Here is a 24,277-nt window from a genome sequence, read left to right as displayed (position 1 = left end):
TTCACAGCCTACCCCGCTGTACCTGGCTCCTCTTACACCAAACGGCGCGATAGGATAAGAAATAGGGCGGACGTTGCACAGGACCCTCTCAATCGATAGGTGCTTCTTGAGTATCAAATCCAGGATTCTCTCGTTGCGCCATCACCCGTGATCACTACATTGGCGGTGACGTTTCTACCGGCTCTCATATCCTCGCAACGTGCAGCCTCTCCGTCTCCGGGTCCGTTGGCGGTGTACACTCCTCTTCGAGCGGTGACAGGGCCGTGACGAGAGCCTATCACGGATGACTATTGCTTGGGCAAGGACTACGAATCAACTTCACCGGAAGGAAAATGGTAGAAGTCGTGTTACAGGCCTCTATGGGGTCTGCTCCCAAACGGTTGCTCGCCTGCTGCCTTTTTGCAGGCGCAGCACATCATGTCACATCCTTGCGCCTGCAGAACATATGCCGTTAATGGCCTTTTTGGGTTAGAGTTTGCAGGCGAGGAATAGAGATCCTTGAAGGAAGTCACCTATGTCAGGACGATTGTTACAGCGTGGAAGAATAGCTTGGACGCGTATGCTGACAACTACAATGAACAACATCTTGCCTCTTGCTCTCGGACAATTTCCAGGACATGCACAGAAGCCGGACAGGAACATCGAAGAGCGGGAGACTGCCGTGCAGGCCGATGGACGTTTCGATGTTACAAGTGGGCCACCCCGTATGCGCTTTCGATGTTATGAGTGGACGTATGCGCCTTCCCGTATGCCGGTGTCAAGCAGGCAATCGTTGGCTGCAGTGGTGGTACAGAGAGTCATTCACACTGGTTGATGGAGTAGTGCAATGAAGGTCTCTAGGCTGCGTTTCGGGCCGTGGGGCGGCGATGCTGTACCGGTACTTGTCGCTCCGTGACATCACGTCTGCAGCTGCGCCTGCGGCCAGGGTCCTCAGATCCGCCGTCCTTGCGATGAGATCTCATCCTTTGTTTGTCCATACAAGCGACGCTGCAGCGTCAAGCCTGCAGGTGTGCTGGCAGTAGGAACCCGCGCAAGAATCGTCTAGGTGACAATGACCAGGTTTTCAGGCAATCCCATTCGCCGGGGCATGGCGGAGCATGTTAACGTCTTGACTGCCGCTTCATTTGTGAGCATCGCCTTTTACTACTCTCATTTTCTGCCAGTCTTTTGGTTTCACACAACACGTTGGCGTATTCGTATCGATACGTTCCTTATCTCTACCGTCCAGACCCGTGGGAGGCCGACAACACAACAGCTATGCCACATGCGCAATCACCTCATCGGCCTTCCTCCGCAGACGTGGGTGCTGAATTCGACAACGTCCAGTCATCTCAAGACGCCTTTTGTGAACCCTTCCAGCCCTCCAAAGACGCTTTTTGTGCCCCGCTTCCCTTTCAAACCCATAACCCGGTGTTGTCTCTTTCCCCCAGGCTGCCTATTGAGGTCCCGCTCACCGCACCTTCCGATCAGGGACCTGCACCTTCCAATAACGACACTACCCCGCACTCTGTCATGAGCCTCGACGATCAAGAGCCAATGCAGTGGACTGCCCCAACCAACTTCCTCCTCAACTCCATGACCCAGAATGGCGCGGGTTACAATGCGTCTAACCCGTTTCCACCTGGTACCGGAGACTTCTACAACTACGCCGAGAACGGAATGTCCTACAACGACAACTTCGGTATCGCGTACCCGACTCAGTATTCCAACGCAAGCTGCCCCCGATCCTACACCGGCGTTGACCTCTCTGGCCTTCCTGCCGATATCAGTATGACCGACTCGCATCCACCCACCGCATACCACATCGAACCGCCGAACCACCTTGACGCTATGGACTTGTCAGATCATGAGATCAGCGGCCAGCTCATGCAGCTAAGCAACGACTTTGACCATCACCCGTATGGCGCGCATATGAAGGTTGAGGATTCCAATGGCTACCAGAGCCCGTACTCTGACCTGACCCGCGCATCCACTCCTCATGACGATCCACCTCGACATCCCCACGACCTCTCGGGAGATGGCGTCATCGACAAGGAGCAGCCCTACGCGCAGCTGATCTACCAAGCCCTCCTCAACGCGCCCAACAATACAATGATTCTCCGGGATATCTACGAATGGTTCAAGGCCAACACCGACAAGGCCAGTGCCTCGGAGACGAAAGGCTGGCAGAACAGCATCCGACACAATCTTTCAATGAATGGGGTAAGTCATGTCTCCTCTTCCTCCACCGTTCTACCTCTCTTCTCTTGTACATACTAATCTGCCCAGGCCTTCGAGAAAGTCGACCAACCAGGCGAAGAGTCCCGCAAAGGCTTCATGTGGCGCCTGACCGACGAAGCTATCCGCGAAGGCGTCAAATCCACAACCCGCTATCGCAGCAAGCAGCCCAACAAGCGTGGCCACCGGACCCAGCAACCGCAGCCCCAGCGACAAGCCTCCGGCGCCAAGGGCGGCCAAGCTGCACGTCGCTCCGCAAGGATGAAACGGAGTGGCAGAATGCACGACGGATATCGCAATGGCAACGATCAGTACATGTCTCGATCAGTACCCGCGGCTTTCGACCCGCATTATCGCAGCGTACCAGCAGACGCATACCCACCGAGCCCATACTACGGAAGCGACGTGGACTTTGGATATCCATCGTCGTCTTCTTCTCGAACCGATGACTTCACTCTCAATAATCCCAACGCCAACGTCCTTGGTCCACATCACCACGCTCATCTCGATCTCTTCTCCCCGCCCACACGTTCCTACCCGGGTAGTCCCATGTCGCAACACCACCACGATCTATCGCGCACCATTTCCGCACACTCCTTATCGCAACCTCTGCCACACGGTTTGCCTATTGGAGATACGGCGTATGTGCTTGAGCAGAGTCCAGAGGGGGGTTTGTTTTCTAATAGTCCTAGTCCAAGTGCGGATGAGCCCAGGACGCCGGTGGATCAGGGGGGCTGGCGTGAGGATGTTGGGATGGGAATGGGAATGGCTGGGTGTGTGTTTGAGGACGCGGGTGGTATGGGGTACAGGGCTTATACTGGTTGAGCAGATCGCGGATGCAGAGCGTGAGGTAGGGGTGTTGCTTTCGGGGTGGAATCAATGTTGGTCAATGTTCTTCTCCCCTGTATTGTATGATTGTATTCTGCTTTCGGCTGGGGTTGGGAGTTGCGGGTTGCATAGCATGGTTTTGGGTAGCGTTACGATGTATATTCAGTGCATCACCTCAATCGTTGCATAGCGATGGCGGTCTACCGCCACTGGGAGCTTATCTCTCTTCGTAGCATAGCAATGCTTTCTTCTACTGGCTTTCCATTCCTTGTCACCAATGTGATTACACACTGACTCCTCTCTCTTCCCGCGTTCTTCCTTGCATGTAGTCGATGGTTCAAGAGACGAGCTGTCGTCTCGTCAATTCTACAGACGTCTTGACAGGCTCAAGCGAACGACGCAGACCCTGGTTCAGCGGATGCAGATTCTACTTCCGCGGTACTGATATGCAAGCCATACCTTCTAGTATCGGCCCTGTTATCGGAGTTCATATGGTATTTCCGGCCAGCTTACACTTTGGAGTGAGACGAATGATAGCGATATCTCGACATGACGTGTCTAAGATGTCCGCTGAGGGTGATTGGAGATAGAAAAGACTGACTAGACTTACTTGACGGTCGTGTTCCTTAACATCGGTCTTCTCGATGGCTTTTCGCACGTCGTTGCTTTGGCAGAGAAATGCTGCTGCTAAGCTTTCGGGACGGAACGAAGACAGTGGGCTTGGCTCTGGGTATCGCGTAAATATGCTCTTGCGTTCATTAAAGTCTTTTTACGGGACAAACACATAACTGTTGAAGGCCTCAGGAGAAGACGGGGTTGGTATACAACAAGTACGAAATTACCGGAGCCCGCCCGGATAAGTAATCGCGGTAAGCCCAGCTCCATGTTGAAAAGTATCGCAACTCAGCCCAGCCCTTCCAAGCAGCCACCACTTGCTTAACCACGCCGGCCGTTCCGCGGCAAAATCTTCGCCCGCCACGTTCACTCAACAGCTCACCCCAGAAACGCAGCCGTTGACGCGTAGAAGCCGTAGACCGTCTTTTTGCGATTTGTCGTGGGGCGAGCACGCACCGGAAATCTGGGGTCGCAGAAACTCCACCAATGGCGCTGGCCAAGCGCCCAGGCGTGTGGGGAAAGCTTCGCTGATCTTGGCTTAGCGCCACAGCGATGACCCGTTTAGCCACGCGTGGCCGTGAGGGGACCCCAGGATGCGGTGGATGAAGGGGGATGATCGAAGAGTTCCTCCGCGCCATCCAATTTTACGGGAGCGGGTATCTTGAGGTGGTTCCAGGGCCAAGGCCGCGGCTCGGACGGCTGGGGTTGATGCGATGGGGGTATATTAGGTGGTCGGGGTCGCGATGTTTCTCGAGGTACGGACGTTGAACCCCAGCTTGTCAATTAGTATCATCGGCATATACGTCTGCCAATATGCGCGTCACCGAACTTTTCACGTGCGCTTTGCTGCAAGCATCAGCAGTACTGTCGACACCTCTTGATGAGCGAAGCGTCAAGGTCGTTGCGTCGAAGAGGCCACACCATCCGGCGTATCCTTATCACCCGAAGAAAGCATGCCCGGCATCGCCGCCACGTACCAAGACCTGCAGCGTCAAGGCTCTCGGTAACGGCAAGGACGATTCCGCAAACATCTTGAAGGCGATCAAGCAGTGCAACAACGGCGGTCATGTTGTCTTCCCGAAGGACCAGAAGTTTACCATTGGAACCGCGCTGGATCTTACTTTCCTCAACAGCATTGATCTGGGTATGTCACCTTCAAAAAGCTACGATATTGTAGCGCTAATCGTCAAAAAGACATCCAAGGATCCATCCAATTCACAAACGACACCGACTACTGGCAAGCCAACTCCTTCAAGCAAATCTACCAAAACGCCACCACCTTCTTCCAGCTCGGCGGCAAAGACGTCAATGTCTATGGCGGTGGCACTCTCGACGGAAACGGCCAAGCTTGGTACGACCTCTACGCCGAGGACATTTATATCCTGCGCCCGATCCTATTCGGTGTCATCGGCGCGGAAGGCGCGACTATCTCAGATTTGAAGTTCAGATACAGTCCGCAGTGGTACACATTCGTCGCCAACTCGACTGACGTGGTCTTCGACAACATCGACATCTTCGGTGGCAGCAAGAGCAAGAACCCCGCTAAGAACACGGATGGCTGGGACACGTACCGTTCCGACAATATTGTGATTCAGAACTCGCACATCGACAACGGCGACGATTGCGTGTCGTTCAAGCCCAACAGCACCAACATCGTTGTTCAGAACCTGATTTGCAACGGTAGCCACGGTATTAGTGTTGGTTCTTTGGGCCAGTACCCAGGCGAAGTTGATATTGTCGAGAACATCTACGTGTACAACATCAGCATGTCGAATGCGTCGGATGGTGCGCGTATCAAGGTCTGGCCTGGTGCTTCTTCCGCTCTTTCTGGTGACCTGCAGGGTGGAGGTGGCGGTGGTGCCGTTAAGAACATTACGTACGACGGCATGACTATCTCGAACGTTGATTATGCGATTGAGATTACTCAGTGCTACGGTCAGAAGAACTTGACTCTTTGCAACCAGGTATGTTCCTTCCCACCCATCTATCCACTCTTTTTCGAAAACTAATGCGATCGCAGTTCCCCTCCAACCTCACCATCTCCGACATCACAGTCAAGAACTTCCACGGCACGACCAGCAAGAAGTATGACCCGCTTGTGGGTTATCTGGTTTGCTCCAGCCCGGCAGTTTGCTCAAATATCAACATCGAGAATGTTAATGTTACGAGCCCGAGTGGAACGAACCAGTATACTTGCTTGAACATTGACGGGATTGAGAGTCAGGTTAACTGCACTACCAATGGAGGTCAGGGTGGAGAGTCAGGAGGAAACTGAGGATGCTTGAATAGTTATTGCAATACAACATTCATTGTTCAAACTTCTTCGTTTCTTTTGCTGTTCCGTAGTGATGACATGGTGCACGCTGCAGATGTTGGGATCGTAGCGGAAGCGCTTTTGATAAGCGACAATAGTCTGGTACAGGCCCAAGGTACCACCGAATGGACCTCCGGACATATCTTTTCCCAGCAAAATTACTGGTCTGGGCTTACTGAATATACATGGGCGTCATTGGAGTACCCAGGCATTTAGGTATCGATGGGCTTGGTCCTAGCAATCAACATGTTCGGTAGGGGGGCGGATTACCATTACTTTGAGCTCTGAGTGAAATAGCCGAAGGTTCTCTGGCCTCCAATGGCGAGCGTAATTTGACCCAAATGATTAGATATTTCGAGTAGGAGCCTAATGCGTGATGCACAGACTTGGCGTGAGTGTACTGCACCCCTATATATGCCCGTACGCTTCCGAGCCTGATCAAAATCTCAACGAACCAGTCAACCAACCCGAAAACTTCTACACGTTAGCAAAGCATCCAAGACATGTCTGCTTCTCCAGATAACGTGTTACCAGAGGGTGTCGAGCGCAAGAAGAAGAGTGCATCAGCTAGAAGGCGAGCGCGAAAAGCTCGGAAAGTTGCCCAAGCAGGGACGAGTGAGCCGCAACAGATTGCCGAGACCATGCACAAGGGTTTCGGGCAGGCGGAAGCGGCTCAGGAAGAGATCAAGAAAGAAGAAGCTCAACTGAAGCGCGAGCAGGAGGTGCAAGTAGCGCGCGCTGAGAAGATGAGAAAGATGGAGGAGGCGAAAATGAAGCGAGAACAGGAGGCGCAAGCGGCGCAAGCAGCGCACACCGAGAAGATGAAAAAGCTGAACGCTAAGCGTGCGTTCCTTGTCCACTCCTGTGACAACCTCCGTCCATACCGTCGATATACTCAGATCTACGGTGAACGTAAGTTCCAGAAGCCTGTGGTAAGTACCCTATGGATCTGGACACATAATGGTATACTCACAAGTCTATAGAACAAGCCTCAGAACGTTGGCTTCCTCGATATGCCTCTCGAAATCCGTCTGATGATCTACGGGCATGCCCTTGAATTCGACGAGCCGATCGAGCTGTGGCCAGAGACCGGAGACATGGATACCGAGTATTACCGAAGAGTACGCAACAGGTCTAGACTTCGAAAGATGTTCGGCAGACGCGGCCCACGCAACCTCGGCTTGCTACGTACGTGCAAGCAAGTATGCGCTGAAGCCACCGAGGTCTTTTACGGCAACAATGAGTTCCGCTTCTCGGGTCTCAACGGCCACATGGTAGCGTATGCGTTCGCGACGAAGATTGGGTCGAGGAATCTGGGATTCATGAAATCCATGACCATGGCTATCCCTTGCCGCTCGGGAGACCGCGGTTGCATGGCCTCACACTGGAACCCACACACCTGGCTTCGCACACACGAGGTATACGACCTCATGCCTTTCTCATATCCGTGGACCAAAGGGAAACTCCGTAAGCGCTTCCCGCGACTAGACTTCGAAGACTCGTGGCGTAGTCTGGCTTGGATGCTGGCGGGCGCTTACAGACTCAACAAGATCACATTCGTCCTGCCCCATTATATCCGGTTCCGCCTCGAGGCGCGGGGTCTGCAGCGCCATATGAGGTGTTGCGACCGACAACTTTTCAGTGCAATGGACGATATCGTAGCGGCAAAGCCATTTCTCCAGGTTGCAATCGTACGCATGTTCAAGGATCCGAATGAGGACGCCTCCTGTGACAGCAGTCAGCGCTGCCTCATCAAAGAACTGAAGTCGGTTGTGTTCTGCAACGTTCGTCTGGCTAGATTCTGTAAGAACCAGAATTGGGAACTTGACCCCCAGCCATACGTTGACAGGGATGGCGAATTCGTCGAGGACCAGGCATTGGATGCGAGCGAGAACCCATTGGACATGCTTCCCGATATCGAGCGTTTGTTCGTGAGGGCGGCAGCTGAGTAGACGAGATATGGCTTAAGGGTCCGTTCGTTTCCGTGTGCGTGGCGATAGCCAGCGAGATGCTTTCCGGAGGCGCGACTTCAGTATGCGGCTAGAAGTTTGGAGAGCTGTATTGATGTTGTTAGCGTGAAGAACCGGTGATAGTAGGGCAATAGAAATACCACGGTTATGCGTTCGCCTTTGAAGTGTGGAGAGTATAATGCCATCGCGCTATGTTACAAGCATGCGCCGAGTTGTTGTGCCGTTGGTGTGGTCGAGAAAGGCAGAAGGCGCGACTTGGACCAGTGACACGATGACGTAACGCGTCATCACTTGTCTGCTGTGCTGTGATTGGTTGTCGCGTACACTCCTTCTCCGCGCGCAGCCCACGAGCATCCTACGTCGCAATGCGAGTTCACAACGACATTGCTGCATGCCTAATCGCATAGTCACTAGGAGCAGCAGAACCGCGATCATTGTTCATACGTGTCACCCGCGTATGCAACGCGCCTCCAGAACCTATGTCAGTGCCTGCAATTGCGTCTTCGTCGTGTAGACCATTAACAATGTATAGTGCGACCGTGCAGAAGCTCGCCATCGCATTCATAGACAGCACTTTACACCTGCAAACGTATCCGATAACTCCCCTACCTCGGCTCGGTCATATTCACTCATTTCAAGAACCAAAAATCTTACTTTGATAAATTGGTTGCTATATAGCTTGCGCTATCGAGCTAGACACATCCATGCATCCTACGATGCTTGCAGTTTCGCTGATGAAGAGGTAACGAACTCAAACGCTTTCGTGTGCGGCAAGTTCCTTCCCATGATCAGAGGACCAGTTGCTGGGGAAAACAGAAATGAAGAACGAGCACGATAAAACCATGTGATAGACCGAGGAGCGGGGAAGTGGGTTTCAGAGGAACGATAGTCATCACTGAACCTCCACCGTATCCCAATTTGTCCTTGGTGCGATGGAAAGAAACCCCTTGACACGAGAGCTTCAAAAATGCAGTGGAGAGCTCGAATCCGCATTCGAAAAGCTAGAACGCATTAGCGAATTATCCCGATAATATCGTCAGATCATACCTATATCCCCACCTATGTGACTTCCTAAGGAACTCCAACAACGAGCCCTTAACGCAAGGACCGACATGACTGTTGACCAGCCAATTCCAGTCATTCGTGAGTTTGTAATCAACCCACCCAGTCACCTTATAACTGTTGTCCAGGTATGAATTAACCAGAGTGTCCAACCCGAGCTCATTTTGCCATGACGCTTCTTTCGCTTGACCAAATCCATTTGTCCAGATAGTAGGGCACGGAAGATCGGCACGGTTGGGATAGGTCTTCAGAAAATCGTATATGAAGAGAAGAACGCCAACTTTTAGTTGGTCTAGGGACAACGTGAAGCAGTGGTTTGGTGTCTCAGAATCGAGCGGATGGCGTACCTCGATCTCTAAATGGACTTTGCGGTTGATCGAATCCATCGCAGATAAAAGTAACAGTGCATCGAACCGAACATCTTCAAGAGTAGAGTGCTTCGGTAGGTCGAAATACAGATGGAAGTAGCGCGGGCGACCCCGTAGTCGGATGGCCGTGAATCTCTCCAGCTCGGTTGCAAAGTTGTATTTCGGCGTCGAAGTTGCTGAGTTGAAGGTTGAATCGACATCGCAAACTTCTGAGATGGCTTCGTGACGTAACCAACGATTCAGCCCAGCTAGGCTTCTAAGGTTGCTGTTCGTAGTCTGGTGCGCCAAGTCGAAGGTTAGTTCAACTCCTGGGGGCTGGAACAAATCGAAAAGCCTCTTCCTAACGGAGTATATACTCATGAGGTCGCAAAACTCTGTGTTCCTGTTCCGCGGGATCACACGCAGCTCACCTTCATCGCTGATTGATATGCGGCCTTTCGTCATCCAGTTACCACCATCACGGTGATTATGGCGGTATGAAATGTAGACTTTCGATCGATCTGAATCGAGTCCGACCCTCAACAGCATTTTGGAAATCCAGTACTTCCTAAGAAGGTTCGAGGGATCAGCGGTGAGCGTACTCAAGCTTTTGTTAATCTTAGCCGTGTGGCTGGCGGACCATTCCCGATTGCTTTGGAAGTATGAGAAACTACCGTGCACCTCAAGTGGTGCCACAAATAGAACATTCATCTCCTTGTGTTCCAGCTTCCAGGTGTACTCTAGTATCGGTAGGACTTCTAAGGTTTCGTCTGCGTCAAGCAAGTTGTTGACATCAAGCTGGATGACGCGAAGAGAAGACGACTGTTTGCCAATCATGCGAAGCCAGCCCATAGCCCACATAATGCCACTACGCTCGTCCGAATCTTCAGGGAGCCTTAAACGGAACACGTTTCGTGCGTACAAGACACCAGTGGCCTCATACTGGATTTGACAACATGACTGGAGGAGCGCAGTTCCGGAGATAATACTGTCGGAGCGGTAGCCGGAGTGGTAGCCGAGTCGATCGATGTTCTTCGCATGGATCTGAATAGGATATTCGTGAATGAAGAGTGCCTCGTAGATGGCGTTGCGAACTTCTCCGGGCAGATTCAACAATGAAGGCGCATTCGGGTCGATTGGGTGCGATACTGGCGGCGGAACGTTGTCCGTTGAAGTCGCCGCTTTCGTGTCTTTTTGCGTGTTCGCGATCTTGGTGACAGCCATGTCGCTCGACTCTGCGTCACTGACGGTAGCGGGAGTCGCGCCACCGGCTGCGGTACCGGGTGTCGCACTCATGTCGCTCGCTGTCACGCTGCGAGGGTGGTCTCAGTCGCCGTAGCGCTGGCGATCAGTATCTGAAAACGAGTGTGTGAGAGAAGAAAGAAGGGTAGTCGCTGGTAGTGGGAAAAGCTTGTAGAGTCGAGGATTCTGAGGTGAGAGAGCGCGACTGCCAAGACTATGGCCGTTTGCTGCACCAAATGGAAAGAGCTACGTCATGGATAGCGACAACCGCAGAACTTCTTACGATACGACCTGTACTTACGCGAAGAAAGGTTTGCGAAGCTGGATTAGATTGCGTTATACCAATGCTTGATGTACGTATTTGGTGTATTTGACGATTAAGAAGGTCGACCAATCCGGGAGAGAGACCAAACACGTATTCAATATAGCAAAGTCGACCCTAGAGGTCTACATTGCCTCTTAGTGTTCCAGTTGTCCTTAGTTGTATGAGGTGCGATGACGCTATTATCTTCTTCCACAGCACCTGGCGTTAAGGGACGATCGAATGCATGTCGCATTAGGTATTCCACAAGACAATTCTAATTTGAAGCATACATTATCCTAGCCACTCTGAACTTATCCATACTTGATAGACTGCATGCAGCGGAATCCATGGCCTACCTAGTACCAAAACCGTGTTGCGAGATCCCCCATAGAGTCAGGCGGAAAATTGTTTGGAATGAGCATGCTTTCCAAGATCCCTAAAATTCCTTCGCAGCGTGCTTGAATGATTGTCGAGCTGATGCCCACGTTCTCATTCACGATCGGCTCGAAAGAACACTTGCTCAAGTCCCATTCGGCTTCCCGCGCCTCACCCCTGCCACTCATCCAGATCCTTGGTAGTTGCGCTAGCATATGCTCTGAAGTTTTCTTAAAAATCTGGTACATGAAGAGAAGAACGCTCCGTCGTATATCCTCAAGAGAGATAGTGTAGCTCTTGAATGGGGCAGTGCCAGATTTGTTGTAGACCTCGATGCGCACAAAATTTAATAGGTAGTGAGAGACCGTCGCATGCAGTAGCGCGAGAGCATCGAACTGTACATCGTCCAAGGAGGCGTCAATTTCCAGATAGTAGCGAATGGTTATATTCGTAGGACTTCCGAGAGGCAGTCCGCGGAGTATCTTTAGTTCCGCGGTAAAAGCTGCCAGGGTACTCATACTTGTCAATGTGACACCGAATGCTCTTTCCCGGAAGCCGATCTCGTGTGTGCCAGTCAAGTAAGTAGTGACCGATGCGATGTAGGCCACATCCACGTTTGTTGTGCGGTTTGTGAGGTCAAAGATAATGCCCTCGTCTGGACACAATGCCATGGTCAAGATGGTGTTTCGAGTTTCGCAGCACGACATTATGCGTTTGATGTCCGTAATCGGTATTCTTTTCGAAAATGTACTCTCCGCACCGTTTTCGACTATATCAATCGTGTCCATAGATAGTAGACCGCCGTCGCTCTTGGTTGCATGATAGTAATGGAGGCGAGCATAGTGGTCCAGGAAGTTCAGGTAGACTTCTCGTAGTAATGAAGGCACGGAACAGAATCTTTTGATCATTCCTGAAGGATCATCAATGATTATAGCCATCTGACTGTTACATGAGACCGCGTTCAGCTCGGCTGTTCTGTTGAGGTCGTCGCCTGGGGGGCGGTCCCATTCCGGAGACCATCTAGGGAGAAGTTCAACCTTTAAAGCCGCACGATCAGGCTTCCATGCTTGATGTAGTATAGGTGATATATTGACGACATCATCCGCACCGTGGAATATGTTGTCGATGTAGATTTGAAGATGTCGAACAGAGGAAGACTGTCTACCAATCTCGTTGAGCCAGGCCATTGCCCATGGAATTGGTTCAGCAGTGTAGGGGTCGCCCGCCGGACTCACACAGAAGATGTTGCGACTGTAGAGAATACCTGTTGCTTCCTCGTGGATCTGACGGCATGTTCGAAGTAGCGTGATCCCACGTACATCTCGCGACTGGTAACATGAGGAGCCGTACGCGTACCGATCGCGGGAGATCTGAATGGGGTCGCCTAACTCGAATAGGGTTTCGAAGATAGCATTGCGCACTTCGCCTGGTATTGTCAAGAGAGACGGTGCCTCTGCGAAATCGCCGTTTGTCGCGCTCATGTCTTCTTAACGTACAGCTTCGGTAGTTGTTGGTGATATGAATGAGTAGTAGCTTTGACAGAAGAAGCAGGAGATATAATGGAGCAGAGTCGAAGTCTAGGACACTCCAATATATACAGCAAGTGACCGCAGCTGACACGATAACGTTCGTGCGCGCAGTGAAGTCGGAAGAGCATGCGTGATGAGAATTGAATGCGCGATTCATAGTGACAACATCCGCTTTACGTGTGAAGAGACTGCGTTGGTAAAACAAACAAACGCGGGCACCAGACATCCGGGCCGCTTTCGTAGAGTTGTTATTGAGTCCCGCCGTCACGTTAACCTAGGGAAAAAGTTAACACCCTGGGGTCTACATTGATGTCAACACACCCACTTTGCATGAATTCATATTTATGTAGTCTGCAGATGTGTTCAGGTTTTCCCTTGTATGAGGTGCCGTGTTGTTGGTGTCAAGAAGGAGGCGAGTTCTGCGAGGACTGATCGGCATCGCTCTTTATCGGAAAGGCGTAACGAACTCCCTGATACTCATACCACCACTCGACTGGTGATTTTGAAGGGCAGACGCCGATCGCATGTATGATTGGATGAGATGCGTACGGGTTGACCCAAGGTATAGCGCGCATGCGGATGTCTTCGAGTAATTTACGTGTCGCTATCAGATGTCTACGTGGAAGACACATATTTTCGCCTAACCTCAGAATAATGACGAGTGTCGAGTGTGCTGATCGATTCTGACTCTCTGTCAGAATGATTCGAATGGTATCCAGATAAACTTGCTCGACCGAATCCTGATAATTGACTTCAGGAACGTGTTGAGAAGAGCCAACAATGCCAAGTAGCCCGTAGACCTGATCGCGGCCGTCCTCGCATTTCAGTACCGAGCCGCCATGACTGAGAATATGGACGAGATCCCTGTTATATACTGCTGATGCGTATTTCGTGTTAAATAGACTGCGTGCATTATCGCACCCAGCAGAGGGGGTCTTCCCTTTCAGAATCTGTGAACGATACTCTAATAGCCCATAATGAATCCATACATCGCCACACATGAACTTTATGTTCTTAGCTAAAACGAATTCTTGAACAATCCAAAGACGAGAGAAGTACCGATTTGAAAGGATGGTTTTTGTGCACACGTACGTTTTTTCCTGGTCAAATCTTCCTGATGCAATCTCTCTGAACGCTTCGTGACATGACACATCGAGCCAGCTGATTACAAGATACGCGTGACGATAAATGTTTCTCATCATCTGTACTTGATGCCCACGCTCGTTATCGTTGCTCTGGTCGATACAAAGCTGATCAATCCATAGATAATGCTTCTGTTGACCAATGTCGCTGGCACCGAATGCTTTCAAGAAATCGAAAAGGTTCTCTCGAATACTAAAGTGTTTCCCATTGAGCCGAATAGTGTGTAACGGTATGGGATCGCCCCAGGTGTAAGACAAGGCAATGTAGCTCGGAGCCTTGTCTACCTCGAATGTGTCGATGGTGCACCGTATCTCGTCGCTATCGGTTGGTGGGTAAGGGTACGACGCGCGTCTGACACCTTGCCATACGGTGATAAGGCGGATACGAGGTCGGTCTGTTGCGAGAGCTTCGTATACGTAGGCATCATCGTTCGTTTCGGCATGCGCAGGCGCGGACATGGTGGTGTAAGTTCCGGTTGCGGCGTGGGCCGCTGGTTCGTAGGCGACAACCGGGTCCGTACCAAATCCTTCCAGCTCCATGCCTAAAAAAAAAACAGCGGGATGTTTTGGGCGATCGACGAAGGTTTGTGGGCTGCGAGTCGTGGGACAGATGTTGTTGTAGGTAGGCTGGAAGCGGGGGCTGAGTTCTCACAGCCCACCTAGACAGGCGCGGCTGAACGCCACACCCCGTTCCTCGGCATTGTTATAGCGACTAGAAAGGGAAAAAGCGAACTGAACAAGCAACTTTGGGTATGCGAATCAAGGATCGAAGAATGATACATGAATATACATAAAGTGACGCGGTGTATGCAGCGCATAGCATGCCAGCGAGAATGCTACGGGACAGACTCATTTCATTGAGCTCCAAGCCCCATCTTCTGCAACACGCTTGCCAAGTCAACCTCCACAATCTTGTCCCAGCCCCTCTCAGGGCCCCAGGCAACGCGCTTCTGATTGAGCCTGGTCTCTTCTACCAGGCCTTTCAAAAGCGGGCTGTCCTTGGACACGCTTGGGTATGCGTCAAACTCCACATCGTCAATCGACGGCACCTGCGCGAGCAAGCCTCTCAGCAGCCCGACGCAGTACTCAGTATAGAAGTTGTTGCCCACGCGCCAGCCCTCAAAGACCTCGTTCGATGCCGGGTCAATCTCTACAAAGATTTTCAGTTTGTACACCTTCTTCACCGCTGCCAGACCCAGCCGGCTATCCACGACCCAGCATTTCGGCGGTTTCGTGAAGCCCGGCCCCAGTCGGAGCTCTAAGCGCGTAAGGAGCGCGCGGTATTTACGAGGGAACCATGCAAGTAGCGGATGCTTGCGATTTATGTAGCGGCCGTGGATGGGGAACACGCGGAAGGTGTTGCGACCGTAGAAGACGCGCGACGCTTCGTCGTGCATGCGATGGTCGACGAGGAAGAGGCGGAGGGCGGGGGCGACGGTGCGGTAGTTCGTAGGGTCGAGGTCGATGGTCTTGGGGAAGACCAGAAGCTCTTCGTAGATGCGCAATCGCAGCTCGGATGGCAGATCGAAGAAGCGGAAGGGCTGGCGCTTCGCAGCTTTCTTCTCATCTTCCTGCGCATCGTCTTGAACATCGGGCGGCGGGGCAGCGCGCTCATCCACCAGCCGCACTTTGCTCATGCGATTGACCATGTGGTCAATCGCTTTGGTCTTACGGGCCATGTTATGGTACAGCGCTTCCAAAGCGATCACTTCTACCGCCTTGGTCGCGCTTATGCATCCATCGTGTCACTCGTGCGTATACGTGTCGGTATCGTTCGAGGCGAAGGGAGACGTCGCAATGATGAAAATTTCTTAATGGAATGTCTCGGAGCCACGGGACCGACAGCCCATTCGGTAGGGGCAGGCAGTTCTTGGGGGCAAAGATGTTCGTTCTCCCCAGCTTATGTCAACTTCAATCTTGTAGAGGAACAAAGAGTGAGGTCAAATTTCGTGGGTGCAACTTTCTATATGGAAAAGAAGAGAGGGTGGCGGCGGCGCGGAGAGTTTTGTTCGAGCTCCGGCTAGTGGATTAGTCAGCGTGTGACCGAGGTAGCGCCGCGCGACCCACCGACAACCTGACATCACCCTCTAGCTCACTCCTAGAATGGCAGACACCACCCTCTCCCCGCAGGCAAGCGATGCTGCTACGGAAAACAATCTTTTGCTCAAATGGTTTGGCATCGAGGCTCCATTGGTCACTCCTCTGGAACTACGAACCCAATTGACCGTTTCTTCCCTAATTACTCCATCGGCCATTCCTCTGGAACTACGAGCCCGATTGCTTGACGCGGCAGCCTATTTTGAGAGCCCCGAGTACAGCGCGTCATCTGGCATTAGTTTGAGGGAAAGGCGTAGCCTCTTTTTGGACGCGACAGCTGGAAACATCAATTTCACGTCTTTGCGTAGGTGGCACGCTTGGAAGGATTCCCTTGTTGCTCTACTTGATGCACAGCTTGCCAGATATCCAGTAGACTCAGGACCGTCGCCTTCAACTTCAGATCCGAGTAATGAACATGGTCGGAATCCATCGTCGACTGCATCCGCTGCTCACCGCGTTTTGAACATAGCGGAACTGGTCGAGCAGATCTTATACAGCGCGGACCTTCAGACCCAACTACACGCCGGCCAAGTCTGTACGCTATGGCGAGCGACTGTGAAGCGCATTCTCCAGGACCCCTTCGAAAATACACCGCATCAGAACCCGGTCGAATACTCCGATGTGTGTTCGACTAACAATGTTAACCTTCGTGTAACCCCCGAAGAGCTACTTGCTTTCGAAGAAAAGGTCCACGCAATGTGTTCGATTCTCCTGGATACAAACGGATGGAACATATGGACGTACGCACCCGCTCGGCTTACTCAATCGCATATGCTCAAGCCATCCGTCGCAGAACGCGTGCGCTACGCATATCGCGTGGCTTGGGACATTAACCCTACCCGGGACGACGACTTCAAACCGCAGCCGCAATGGCTGGACTTCACGCAGTTCAGGTTGCATCCGTGTCTGGAGCGCCTATACACCGGCGGAATCGAGACACATCGCGGTCGCTGTCACATTTACTTAAATACCAATGCTCCCACTGAAGGCCTCCTTCATCCGCTCAAGTTCCCACTTGGACCCTTGTACTCCCATATAGGATCGCACTTTGTCACCGACCCACCGTGTAGTTGCATCGGCATTTACACTCCGAGTGATCAGTGGCTGGAGGGGACTGCACACAAGCTAGTGGCCCGCATCTACAATAAGGACGGAATACGTCTATCTCATCTAACAAGTATACTGAACGCACATGCGGCGACCGTACTATTGGATTGGAGGGACCAAATCGAGCGTATGCGAGAGAACTTGGCCACCCTGCCTCCAAGCGTACTGCAGCTATCATACCCAAGACGGCGTGCATTCACAGCCGGTGCCCGTCCGCATTTTATACTCACGCTCGATCATCACGACATGGATGAAAATCCCAATCTCTCCAAGCATGTGAGCCAACGGCCGTTGCTGATGGGTATGAGGATGTTGGGAAACGAATGGAAGACTTTGGATATCGCAGAGCAATATGTCGACACCAGCAGTGAGTGTTGGGCGGAGTGGATTTCCGATACCTCTGCTGATGATTCTTTGTGGAGCATATAGCACGACATGCCATTACTTCGTTTTTTCTTGCTATAGACTGTGGAAATTGCTACTACTGCTGCGTCACCTCAACCAGACGGAAAAGGTGGGTTCTCTGAAGTCTATGTACTTAGTGAGTAATGTTTGGAGAATCGATGCACTTCAATGCAAAGTACCATACCACTCGCCGTAGTCTCGGCTGCTGCGAGACCAGCAAAACACGTGATAGTCTAGATTAGATCTAGTGCGGGTTACGCGAGATTATGTCATCGCATCGTCCAAGCGCCTTCTGCACCTCTCTTCCACCCGCCGACGCCGAGACCGCGCTCCAACCTGAATCCACATACAGCCCACTAACACTATTCGGGATTTTGTAGCAATGGATGAATTGACGCTGTATCGCCATTTACCAAATGCGGTCCGATGTATTATTGGTACCCAGGCATGTGTCGCGCAACATTTGCCACACAACCACCTTGTCAGACTATCGGTATTTACGCGATGCAGGCATACGAGAACTCGGAGCTGAGACTTCTCGAGCGCATCCACGATATTGAAGGCATTCGTTGTGTCCAGCTTCTCGATACACTTCACAAACAAACTGGGCCTCTTCTGGAACATTGGATTGCGGAAGTCGTCAAAATGCAGACAGATGCCGAATTTCATGAACCGGCTGAGTTATACAGTTTCGGCATGATGAGAACGTATTGGGCCAGATCGACTGCAACCCATCTGGCAGACGATTAAGCAACGTGAAAGCGAACAGAACAAAGCTCTGGGGGCACCTTTACTCGACAGAGTCTAGCAATACAAACTCGGCAAGGCGCTGATACCTTTGGACTTGGTGGCGTTGCAACATCACATGGAGACATATCCTCACAACTCAACAAGATGAAAGCCGGTTTCGGAATCCAGCAAGCACACAGTCCTTCATCCAAAGATCAGTCAATACGTCGAGTATGAGGTTCTAGACTTCCAGAGTGTTGGAACGACGGAGTTGCGGCAACGCTACGGATTCCCGCCCAACGGTCTCCAGAGGCCTAATCGTGCGCCAAGCAAACTGCATCCCCAGATTCGGCCTAATGGTAGTTTACCAGTCGAACATTGAGCTAAGCAAACCTAAGACTGCCGAGCAGCCGGCTACTTCGCCTTCAAATGCGACTACAAGTCGAGCGTGCTACCATTAGGAGTACTCCGGAGTACACCCCAAGAAGTTGTCAACATTTAGCCAAGGTGACGCCAATTATTGTACCTGTTTTAGCACAATCGTGGCAGACGTCATCTGCGAGAAGATGTGGGTTGTATCAGTTATAATAGCTACGACTGCTCGAAGTTGCAGCAGTACATCGCCCAGATTACTATCACCAAGAACAACATGCGCGATCAAAACGAGAAGATGTCGTCAGGACCAGAAAATACCGCTGTAGGGCAAAAGCACGATCCTTCCATTGAGAATTCGCTCGTCAACTACGGACAATTACCAGGATGGCGCCAAGAAAACCAATACATCGTCACCAAATACCGTTCCGCCCGCAATTCATACCGCCAATCCATCAAAAGCCTCACATACCTCCATAACGAGACCGGAAACATCTACACCCACCTACTCTTCTTAGTCACTGTTTTGCTTCTCACCACCTACAACCTACCGCAACTAGGCGGCCCAAAACAGTGGTTCCCCTCCCCACGCAACGGTGATTTACTGGCATTGTCTGCATTCCTCGGCGGTGTGGTACTGTGCATGTCATTCTCCGTCACGTACCACATCGTCCTCGACCATTCAGAATCTGTGGCGACGGCTGGCAAGCAGTTGGATTTTGCGGGCATCACGTGTCTTATCTGGGGCAGTTTGATTGCGACGCTATACTACACGTTCACCTGCGAGGTAGAGCTCATGCGCACCTATATGCTCATTGTAAGTTGATTTGGTGCTACGAAGTGGGTTAGAAGCTGCTGACATGAAACATAGTTCACGGCTTTTGGCGCTATCATGCTGCTCTTCTTTGCTTCGCCTCTGGCTTCCAAGTCTTGGGCACAGGCCCTTGTAGTTCCACTTTTCGTCTCTTTTGCCGCCGCTGGTATTTTTCCGCTGTGGAGGGGTATTCAATTGTACGGTTGGGAACGAATGGACGAAATGGCAGGCTTACGATGGGGGTTGGCTTGCGGCTTCGTCTGCCTGGCTAGTCTGGGTCCTTTTATGGTATGTAGTCGTGCCTTGCAACGCTCAGCGATAGCTGGACTAACAGAAGACAGATGCAATTCCCAGAGTGTTGGAAGCAAGGCAAATTTGACCTGTGGCTCTCATCGCACCAGATCTTCCACATCGCTGTGGTGATTGCTGCGTGTTTGCATTTTGTTGGGCTGATGAAGGCCTACTCGTTCCAGCATATGCACATGCAGATAGCGATCTGCCCCATGCTGAGTACGTGGAAAAACGAGCTCATGTATTTGAAATGAATGGGATGATACGCCGCAATCGAATCGACCTCCAAAGTGCGATGGTGTAGAACCTCGATAACTAAATGCTGATACCAAGAATTCCCCTCTTTGACTCAGCCTTACCGCCATCAGATATGCGACACCAGACCTCCCCAAAGCAAAATACTGACTAACAAGAAGAACATGATCAACACAACACAAAACCCAATCACACCCTCTAGTCTCCGCCACCTAACCTCTTCATCTCGCCATATCAGTACCCCAACAATATCTTCAACACACTCATACCACAGCTCCAGCACCGCCGCCGGAGCACCAAAGGTGGCGTTAAATATACACTCCGGGCCGTTATCCTTCCGCACCAACCGCTGCGTCTTCCGGTCACAATACTTCATGACCCACTCGTCCAGCAACGTCCAAACATACACATCCAACTCGCACCGCAGCTGTTCGATACTCATGACGCGATGGCCTGGTGAGTGGACTGTACGATCGAAATATACCCTCATCAAATAGAAGAACCGATGAACCGCATCCCTTGTCGTACCTTCTTCATCCTGCCCGAAATCAGCCAGCATAGCGCGTCTCAGAAACCCGTTGTCCATCGCCCGAGCCAAAGCGCGCGGTTCCAGATACGAGACCACCCTCATCGCGTCCTCGATATGTATATCAATCTCCTGCGCGGGATCAAACTTCTCCGTGTTCTGAGCAATGGACATCAAATCCAGTTCCTCAAGCTCCATAGCAGGCCGGTACCACTCCACACTCCACTCCTCCTCCTCATCTAAAACACACTGACATCGCGGGCTACCAAACCCTTCTATCATCTGTTTAACACAGACTCCGTGGTTGCAATGAAGTGTACAGTGCGGTTCTGGCGACGGTACGCTCTTGCGGATGTTGAGGACGTCTTGGAAGGCGGGGAAGCGGTGGGTGTTTGTGTCTTCGTTTATCCCGGCGAAGAGAGGGGATGGCGGGGCGACGGGGAGGCGAAGGCTACAGGAGGGGATCTTGATGCGGAGGTGTGAGCGTGGAGGTTTGGGTGGTGTGGGGGATGTGGATAGGAAGTCGGTTTCTGTGAACTTCATTGTTTCGGGTGAAAGGGTGCTTGGTGGATGTTTGCTCGGGAGAGGGAGTGAAATACAATGGTTTTGGTTGAGATGGTTTTGGTCGTCTGGAAAGGGACGTTGTGCGTATATGAGGTGTGTACTGAGCGCTGTGTTCGGGTTTGCTCGACCGCGGATTGATGGTGGATGCACACGGGAGCTTTCACTCTTTGATTGCTTGTGACGGTACTGATCCGGCGTACGAGACATCAAGTACACTAACTCCAGGTAAAATCACAGCTCTCCTCACTGTCGCTGCTCTCTCCACTCTCGCTGCTTTCCTCACTCCCACAGCTCTCAAACTCCCACCAGGCCTTCTTCATTCTCTCCGTCCTCATCTCCTTATCCCACCACAACAGCATCGCAACAACCATCTCTACAATCCCTTCCATCCTCTCAAACAGTACCTCAACCCCCTTACTCATCGCTCCCTTAATCCAAGTCCTTCTCGCCAAGCCAAAGCACCCTTTCAGCTTCCACGCTCTCTCCACAGCATTATCCCTTTTTTCAACCTGGTTGCGGAAACACCATTCTGACACCCACCAGAAGATGTCCAAACGCATGACTTCCGTCATTTCCTTGACCAGTTCCGCGATGGTGAGTGTGCGGGCTTGGTTCTTGAGGGGCGATAGCGTGATCGAGAGGTAGTTGAGCAGTTTGGAGATGAGTATGTTAGCTGCACGTGTAGCGGCGAGGTATTGCGCAGGGTAAAGCGTGGTGCTTCTCTTGAAGTGTTTGGATCCGCGGAGATACTTTGTAACATCAAGATATGCCATGCTTCGCATCTTTCTGACTAGGGCGGTGGCGGATTTTAGGTCCATGGTGATTGCCTCGCCACAGTCAGCGTTCTCAAATGCTCTTTGGGCGGCCAGGATATCCTGGAGTCGAAGACGCGATATCCTTTCCTGCCTGAAAGTGTTGTCTTCGAGAATAGGAAGTTGCCTGCAACATCTGCATGCTTTGGGCTCGATATTGCGCTTCCTGTCTTTGTCGGTAATGGAGCGGCATATGCGATGTTCGCAGTGTCGAATGCAGTGGCCGATGTCATGGTCATTTACTGTAACCTTTCCATTATTCCGCTTCCAGTCTTCCCAGTCGCCGTCGTTTTCTTCATATGCCGGAAATTGCTCCAATTCTTGCGCTAGTGGTTGGTGGGTGAATGGGCATGGCGATGGGCTTCTCGCTCGGGAGAGAACTTTTGGGACACTCGACCGGAGGGGACGACCGGTTCGAACAGGCTTGCTGGATGTTTTGCGATGTTTTAGAGCCAAATACGATGACGGTATGTATTGCGTATTGGAATCTTCGCCCAGGTGGTCTGGATGCATGCACATTGCGTCGGCGACGTTTGCTAAGAGGTGAAAAAACATTTTGTTGGAGAAAATGTTGATGAGATGAGATGTCAAGATGGAGTTTGAATGAGAACAAAAGAGTGTTTTATATGAGCAGCAAACCTACCATAATCTACGGTTTACTCCATGGTACAAGAGTTACCTCTGACTCTACGCGACTATCCATCCTGAACTCTGGTCGGCTGGATAAGAGTGGGCCCAGCCGACCAACTAGAACTGTGCCGTTTACAATTCTAGCGAATGGACATGTCAAAATAATAAATCGTACCATAGTTATCGATGTGTGCGATCTCTTTCTGTCAACAAGCGACGAGCGTGTGGTCTTCTCTGCATTTGAAGTCAACCGTAAGCTGTGGTCAGTCATCGCGGTCTCGTGCAGCGCGCGTACACTGCGTAAACACCAAAAACGCGGTTTTGCCTGGAAATGAAAGATGCAATTCGGCGCTGACCGTGGAGGTTACCAAAGCCAAGAGGATGTCGTTCCGTGAGTTTGGATGCACCGTGGCAGCGACGGGTAGATTACTAGTCTCTATCGGGGAAGGCTCCCTGTCGATCATGACGCAACGCGATTTCGCATCCCACCGTCGGCTGAACCACACCAGACAACAGCCTTCCGACCTCCCACGATGCCACCGCTCTAAACCCGATTCCTTACCCCTCAATCGCATAGTTCGAAATGGCGCTTCCCCTGAGTATCTTCCTCGGCGGCTGCGTCGTCGCCATCCCCGTCGTTACCGGCGTCGCGCAAGGTGTCGAGCACCAAAAGAAGCAGAACGAAGAAGCCGCCAACGAGTCGCGCATGTGGAAATTCAACTGCCTCGTAGCCTGCGACGACCCCGATCCGATCGCGAAGGAAGAAATCGACAATGGCATCCTCGTCGTGCGCCACGACAAAGTCTGGGTCGTGCCCAGGGACGCGGACAACAAGCCCATGTGGCCGGACGGGATAGATGGGGAAGGGAAGGAGCCCCTGCATGCATTTGCAGGCTTTTATATTGCATACCCAGATGAAGATAGGAGTCCGCCGGAGAGGGGATTGGTTACCACGATCAGCGACGACCCGCCGATGCTGAACTGGGTTTATTGCGACAAGAAGACGTACGAGCTGCGCTACTCGAACCGCACCGGCAGCATCATGCATCACGTGGGTGTCTGGGACTGGACTGAAGACGAGACGCATCTCACATTCGAAGGCTGGGAGGGTTTCATGGCCATCGACGAATGGGATGGCGCCGACGAAGACCCGGACACACCGTGGGGCAAGGAAGGGCTGCGTTGGGCCGTCTACTTCGACAAGGACGACAACGGGCTCAAGGGGAGGCACAAAGGAAGGGACATGTTTGAGATCAGCCTCAAGCGCAGGATTCAGAGCGCGGAGGAGCAATTGAAGCAGAACGAGGCTGCGGAGAAGAAGATGCAAGTCAAGAGTCGAGGTGGTCTGAGTACGCAGTTCGCCGCGCCGCAGAAAGAGCGAGACAAGGAGTGGGAGAAGAAGTTTGGCGAGAAGGCGAGGCTGGAGCTTGAGAAGAAGTTGGCGAAAGACCAGGAAGAAGGGCAGGGACCCGAGTGGGCTAGAGGCGATGTCGGGAAAGAAGAGTGAGGACAACAACGAGATGGATGGGTAACTCATGGCGTTGAGTATCCCAATTTCGGTATCATACGTGCGCCTTCTCCTGGAAGCGCTCCTCACCCACCCCAGTGCGCCAGGCCATGCGAAGACTACCGCGACGTCGAACCTCTTCAATGAAGACACATCACTCACCTCGTAGGTATTTGCCGGACAACACGACTCACGGCAAACAGAGGCAATCCAGTCATGTTAT

The 24,277-nt window shown here is 51.9% G+C and overlaps 10 protein-coding genes across 10 annotated transcripts; 5 read left to right on the top strand and 5 right to left on the bottom strand.

Annotated features, from left to right (window-relative positions):
- Positions 1-1,512: 1,512 nt before the first annotated feature.
- J4E79_005976 (uncharacterized protein) lies at positions 1,513-3,042 on the top strand (the record flags this gene model as incomplete). The annotated part of the gene is made up of 2 exons (XM_049354851.1): positions 1,513-2,202; positions 2,269-3,042. 2 exons carry the CDS (start codon positions 1,513-1,515, stop codon positions 3,040-3,042), a joined length of 1,464 nt encoding a protein of 487 aa, XP_049210974.1.
- A 1,431-nt stretch (positions 3,043-4,473) lies between these two features.
- Positions 4,474-5,935, top strand: PGX1 (Exopolygalacturonase; the record flags this gene model as incomplete). The annotated part of the gene is made up of 3 exons (XM_049354850.1): positions 4,474-4,804; positions 4,855-5,624; positions 5,681-5,935. The coding sequence occupies 3 exons, from the start codon at positions 4,474-4,476 to the stop codon at positions 5,933-5,935; spliced, it is 1,356 nt and encodes a 451-aa protein (XP_049210973.1).
- A 542-nt stretch (positions 5,936-6,477) lies between these two features.
- On the top strand, positions 6,478-7,926 carry J4E79_005974 (uncharacterized protein; the record flags this gene model as incomplete). Its single annotated transcript, XM_049354849.1, has 2 exons — positions 6,478-6,906; positions 6,958-7,926. 2 exons carry the CDS (start codon positions 6,478-6,480, stop codon positions 7,924-7,926), a joined length of 1,398 nt encoding a protein of 465 aa, XP_049210972.1.
- A 1,363-nt stretch (positions 7,927-9,289) lies between these two features.
- J4E79_005973 (uncharacterized protein) lies at positions 9,290-10,649 on the bottom strand (the record flags this gene model as incomplete). The annotated part of the gene is made up of 2 exons (XM_049354848.1): positions 9,290-9,298; positions 9,354-10,649. 2 exons carry the CDS (start codon positions 10,647-10,649, stop codon positions 9,290-9,292), a joined length of 1,305 nt encoding a protein of 434 aa, XP_049210971.1.
- Positions 10,650-11,255: 606 nt separating this feature from the next.
- On the bottom strand, positions 11,256-12,755 carry J4E79_005972 (uncharacterized protein; the record flags this gene model as incomplete). Its single annotated transcript, XM_049354847.1, has 2 exons — positions 11,256-12,525; positions 12,631-12,755. The coding sequence occupies 2 exons, from the start codon at positions 12,753-12,755 to the stop codon at positions 11,256-11,258; spliced, it is 1,395 nt and encodes a 464-aa protein (XP_049210970.1).
- A 1,012-nt stretch (positions 12,756-13,767) lies between these two features.
- On the bottom strand, positions 13,768-14,404 carry J4E79_005971 (uncharacterized protein; the record flags this gene model as incomplete). Its single annotated transcript, XM_049354846.1, has 2 exons — positions 13,768-13,807; positions 13,896-14,404. 2 exons carry the CDS (start codon positions 14,402-14,404, stop codon positions 13,768-13,770), a joined length of 549 nt encoding a protein of 182 aa, XP_049210969.1.
- Positions 14,405-14,799: 395 nt separating this feature from the next.
- On the bottom strand, positions 14,800-15,624 carry J4E79_005970 (uncharacterized protein; the record flags this gene model as incomplete). The annotated part of the gene is made up of 1 exon (XM_049354845.1): positions 14,800-15,624. The coding sequence occupies one exon, from the start codon at positions 15,622-15,624 to the stop codon at positions 14,800-14,802; it is 825 nt and encodes a 274-aa protein (XP_049210968.1).
- Positions 15,625-18,932: 3,308 nt separating this feature from the next.
- J4E79_005969 (uncharacterized protein) lies at positions 18,933-19,481 on the top strand (the record flags this gene model as incomplete). The annotated part of the gene is made up of 1 exon (XM_049354844.1): positions 18,933-19,481. The coding sequence occupies one exon, from the start codon at positions 18,933-18,935 to the stop codon at positions 19,479-19,481; it is 549 nt and encodes a 182-aa protein (XP_049210967.1).
- Positions 19,482-21,534: 2,053 nt separating this feature from the next.
- On the bottom strand, positions 21,535-21,923 carry J4E79_005968 (uncharacterized protein; the record flags this gene model as incomplete). Its single annotated transcript, XM_049354843.1, has 2 exons — positions 21,535-21,583; positions 21,640-21,923. 2 exons carry the CDS (start codon positions 21,921-21,923, stop codon positions 21,535-21,537), a joined length of 333 nt encoding a protein of 110 aa, XP_049210966.1.
- A 1,207-nt stretch (positions 21,924-23,130) lies between these two features.
- J4E79_005967 (uncharacterized protein) lies at positions 23,131-24,054 on the top strand (the record flags this gene model as incomplete). The annotated part of the gene is made up of 1 exon (XM_049354842.1): positions 23,131-24,054. One exon carries the CDS (start codon positions 23,131-23,133, stop codon positions 24,052-24,054), a length of 924 nt encoding a protein of 307 aa, XP_049210965.1.
- Positions 24,055-24,277: the final 223 nt, after the last annotated feature.

Source organism: Alternaria viburni, assembly GCF_023758015.1.
Source record: "Alternaria viburni strain BMP 2772 chromosome Unknown scaffold_11, whole genome shotgun sequence".
NCBI lineage: Eukaryota > Fungi > Ascomycota > Dothideomycetes > Pleosporales > Pleosporaceae > Alternaria > Alternaria viburni.
This window is presented reverse-complemented; position numbering and strand designations above follow the sequence as displayed.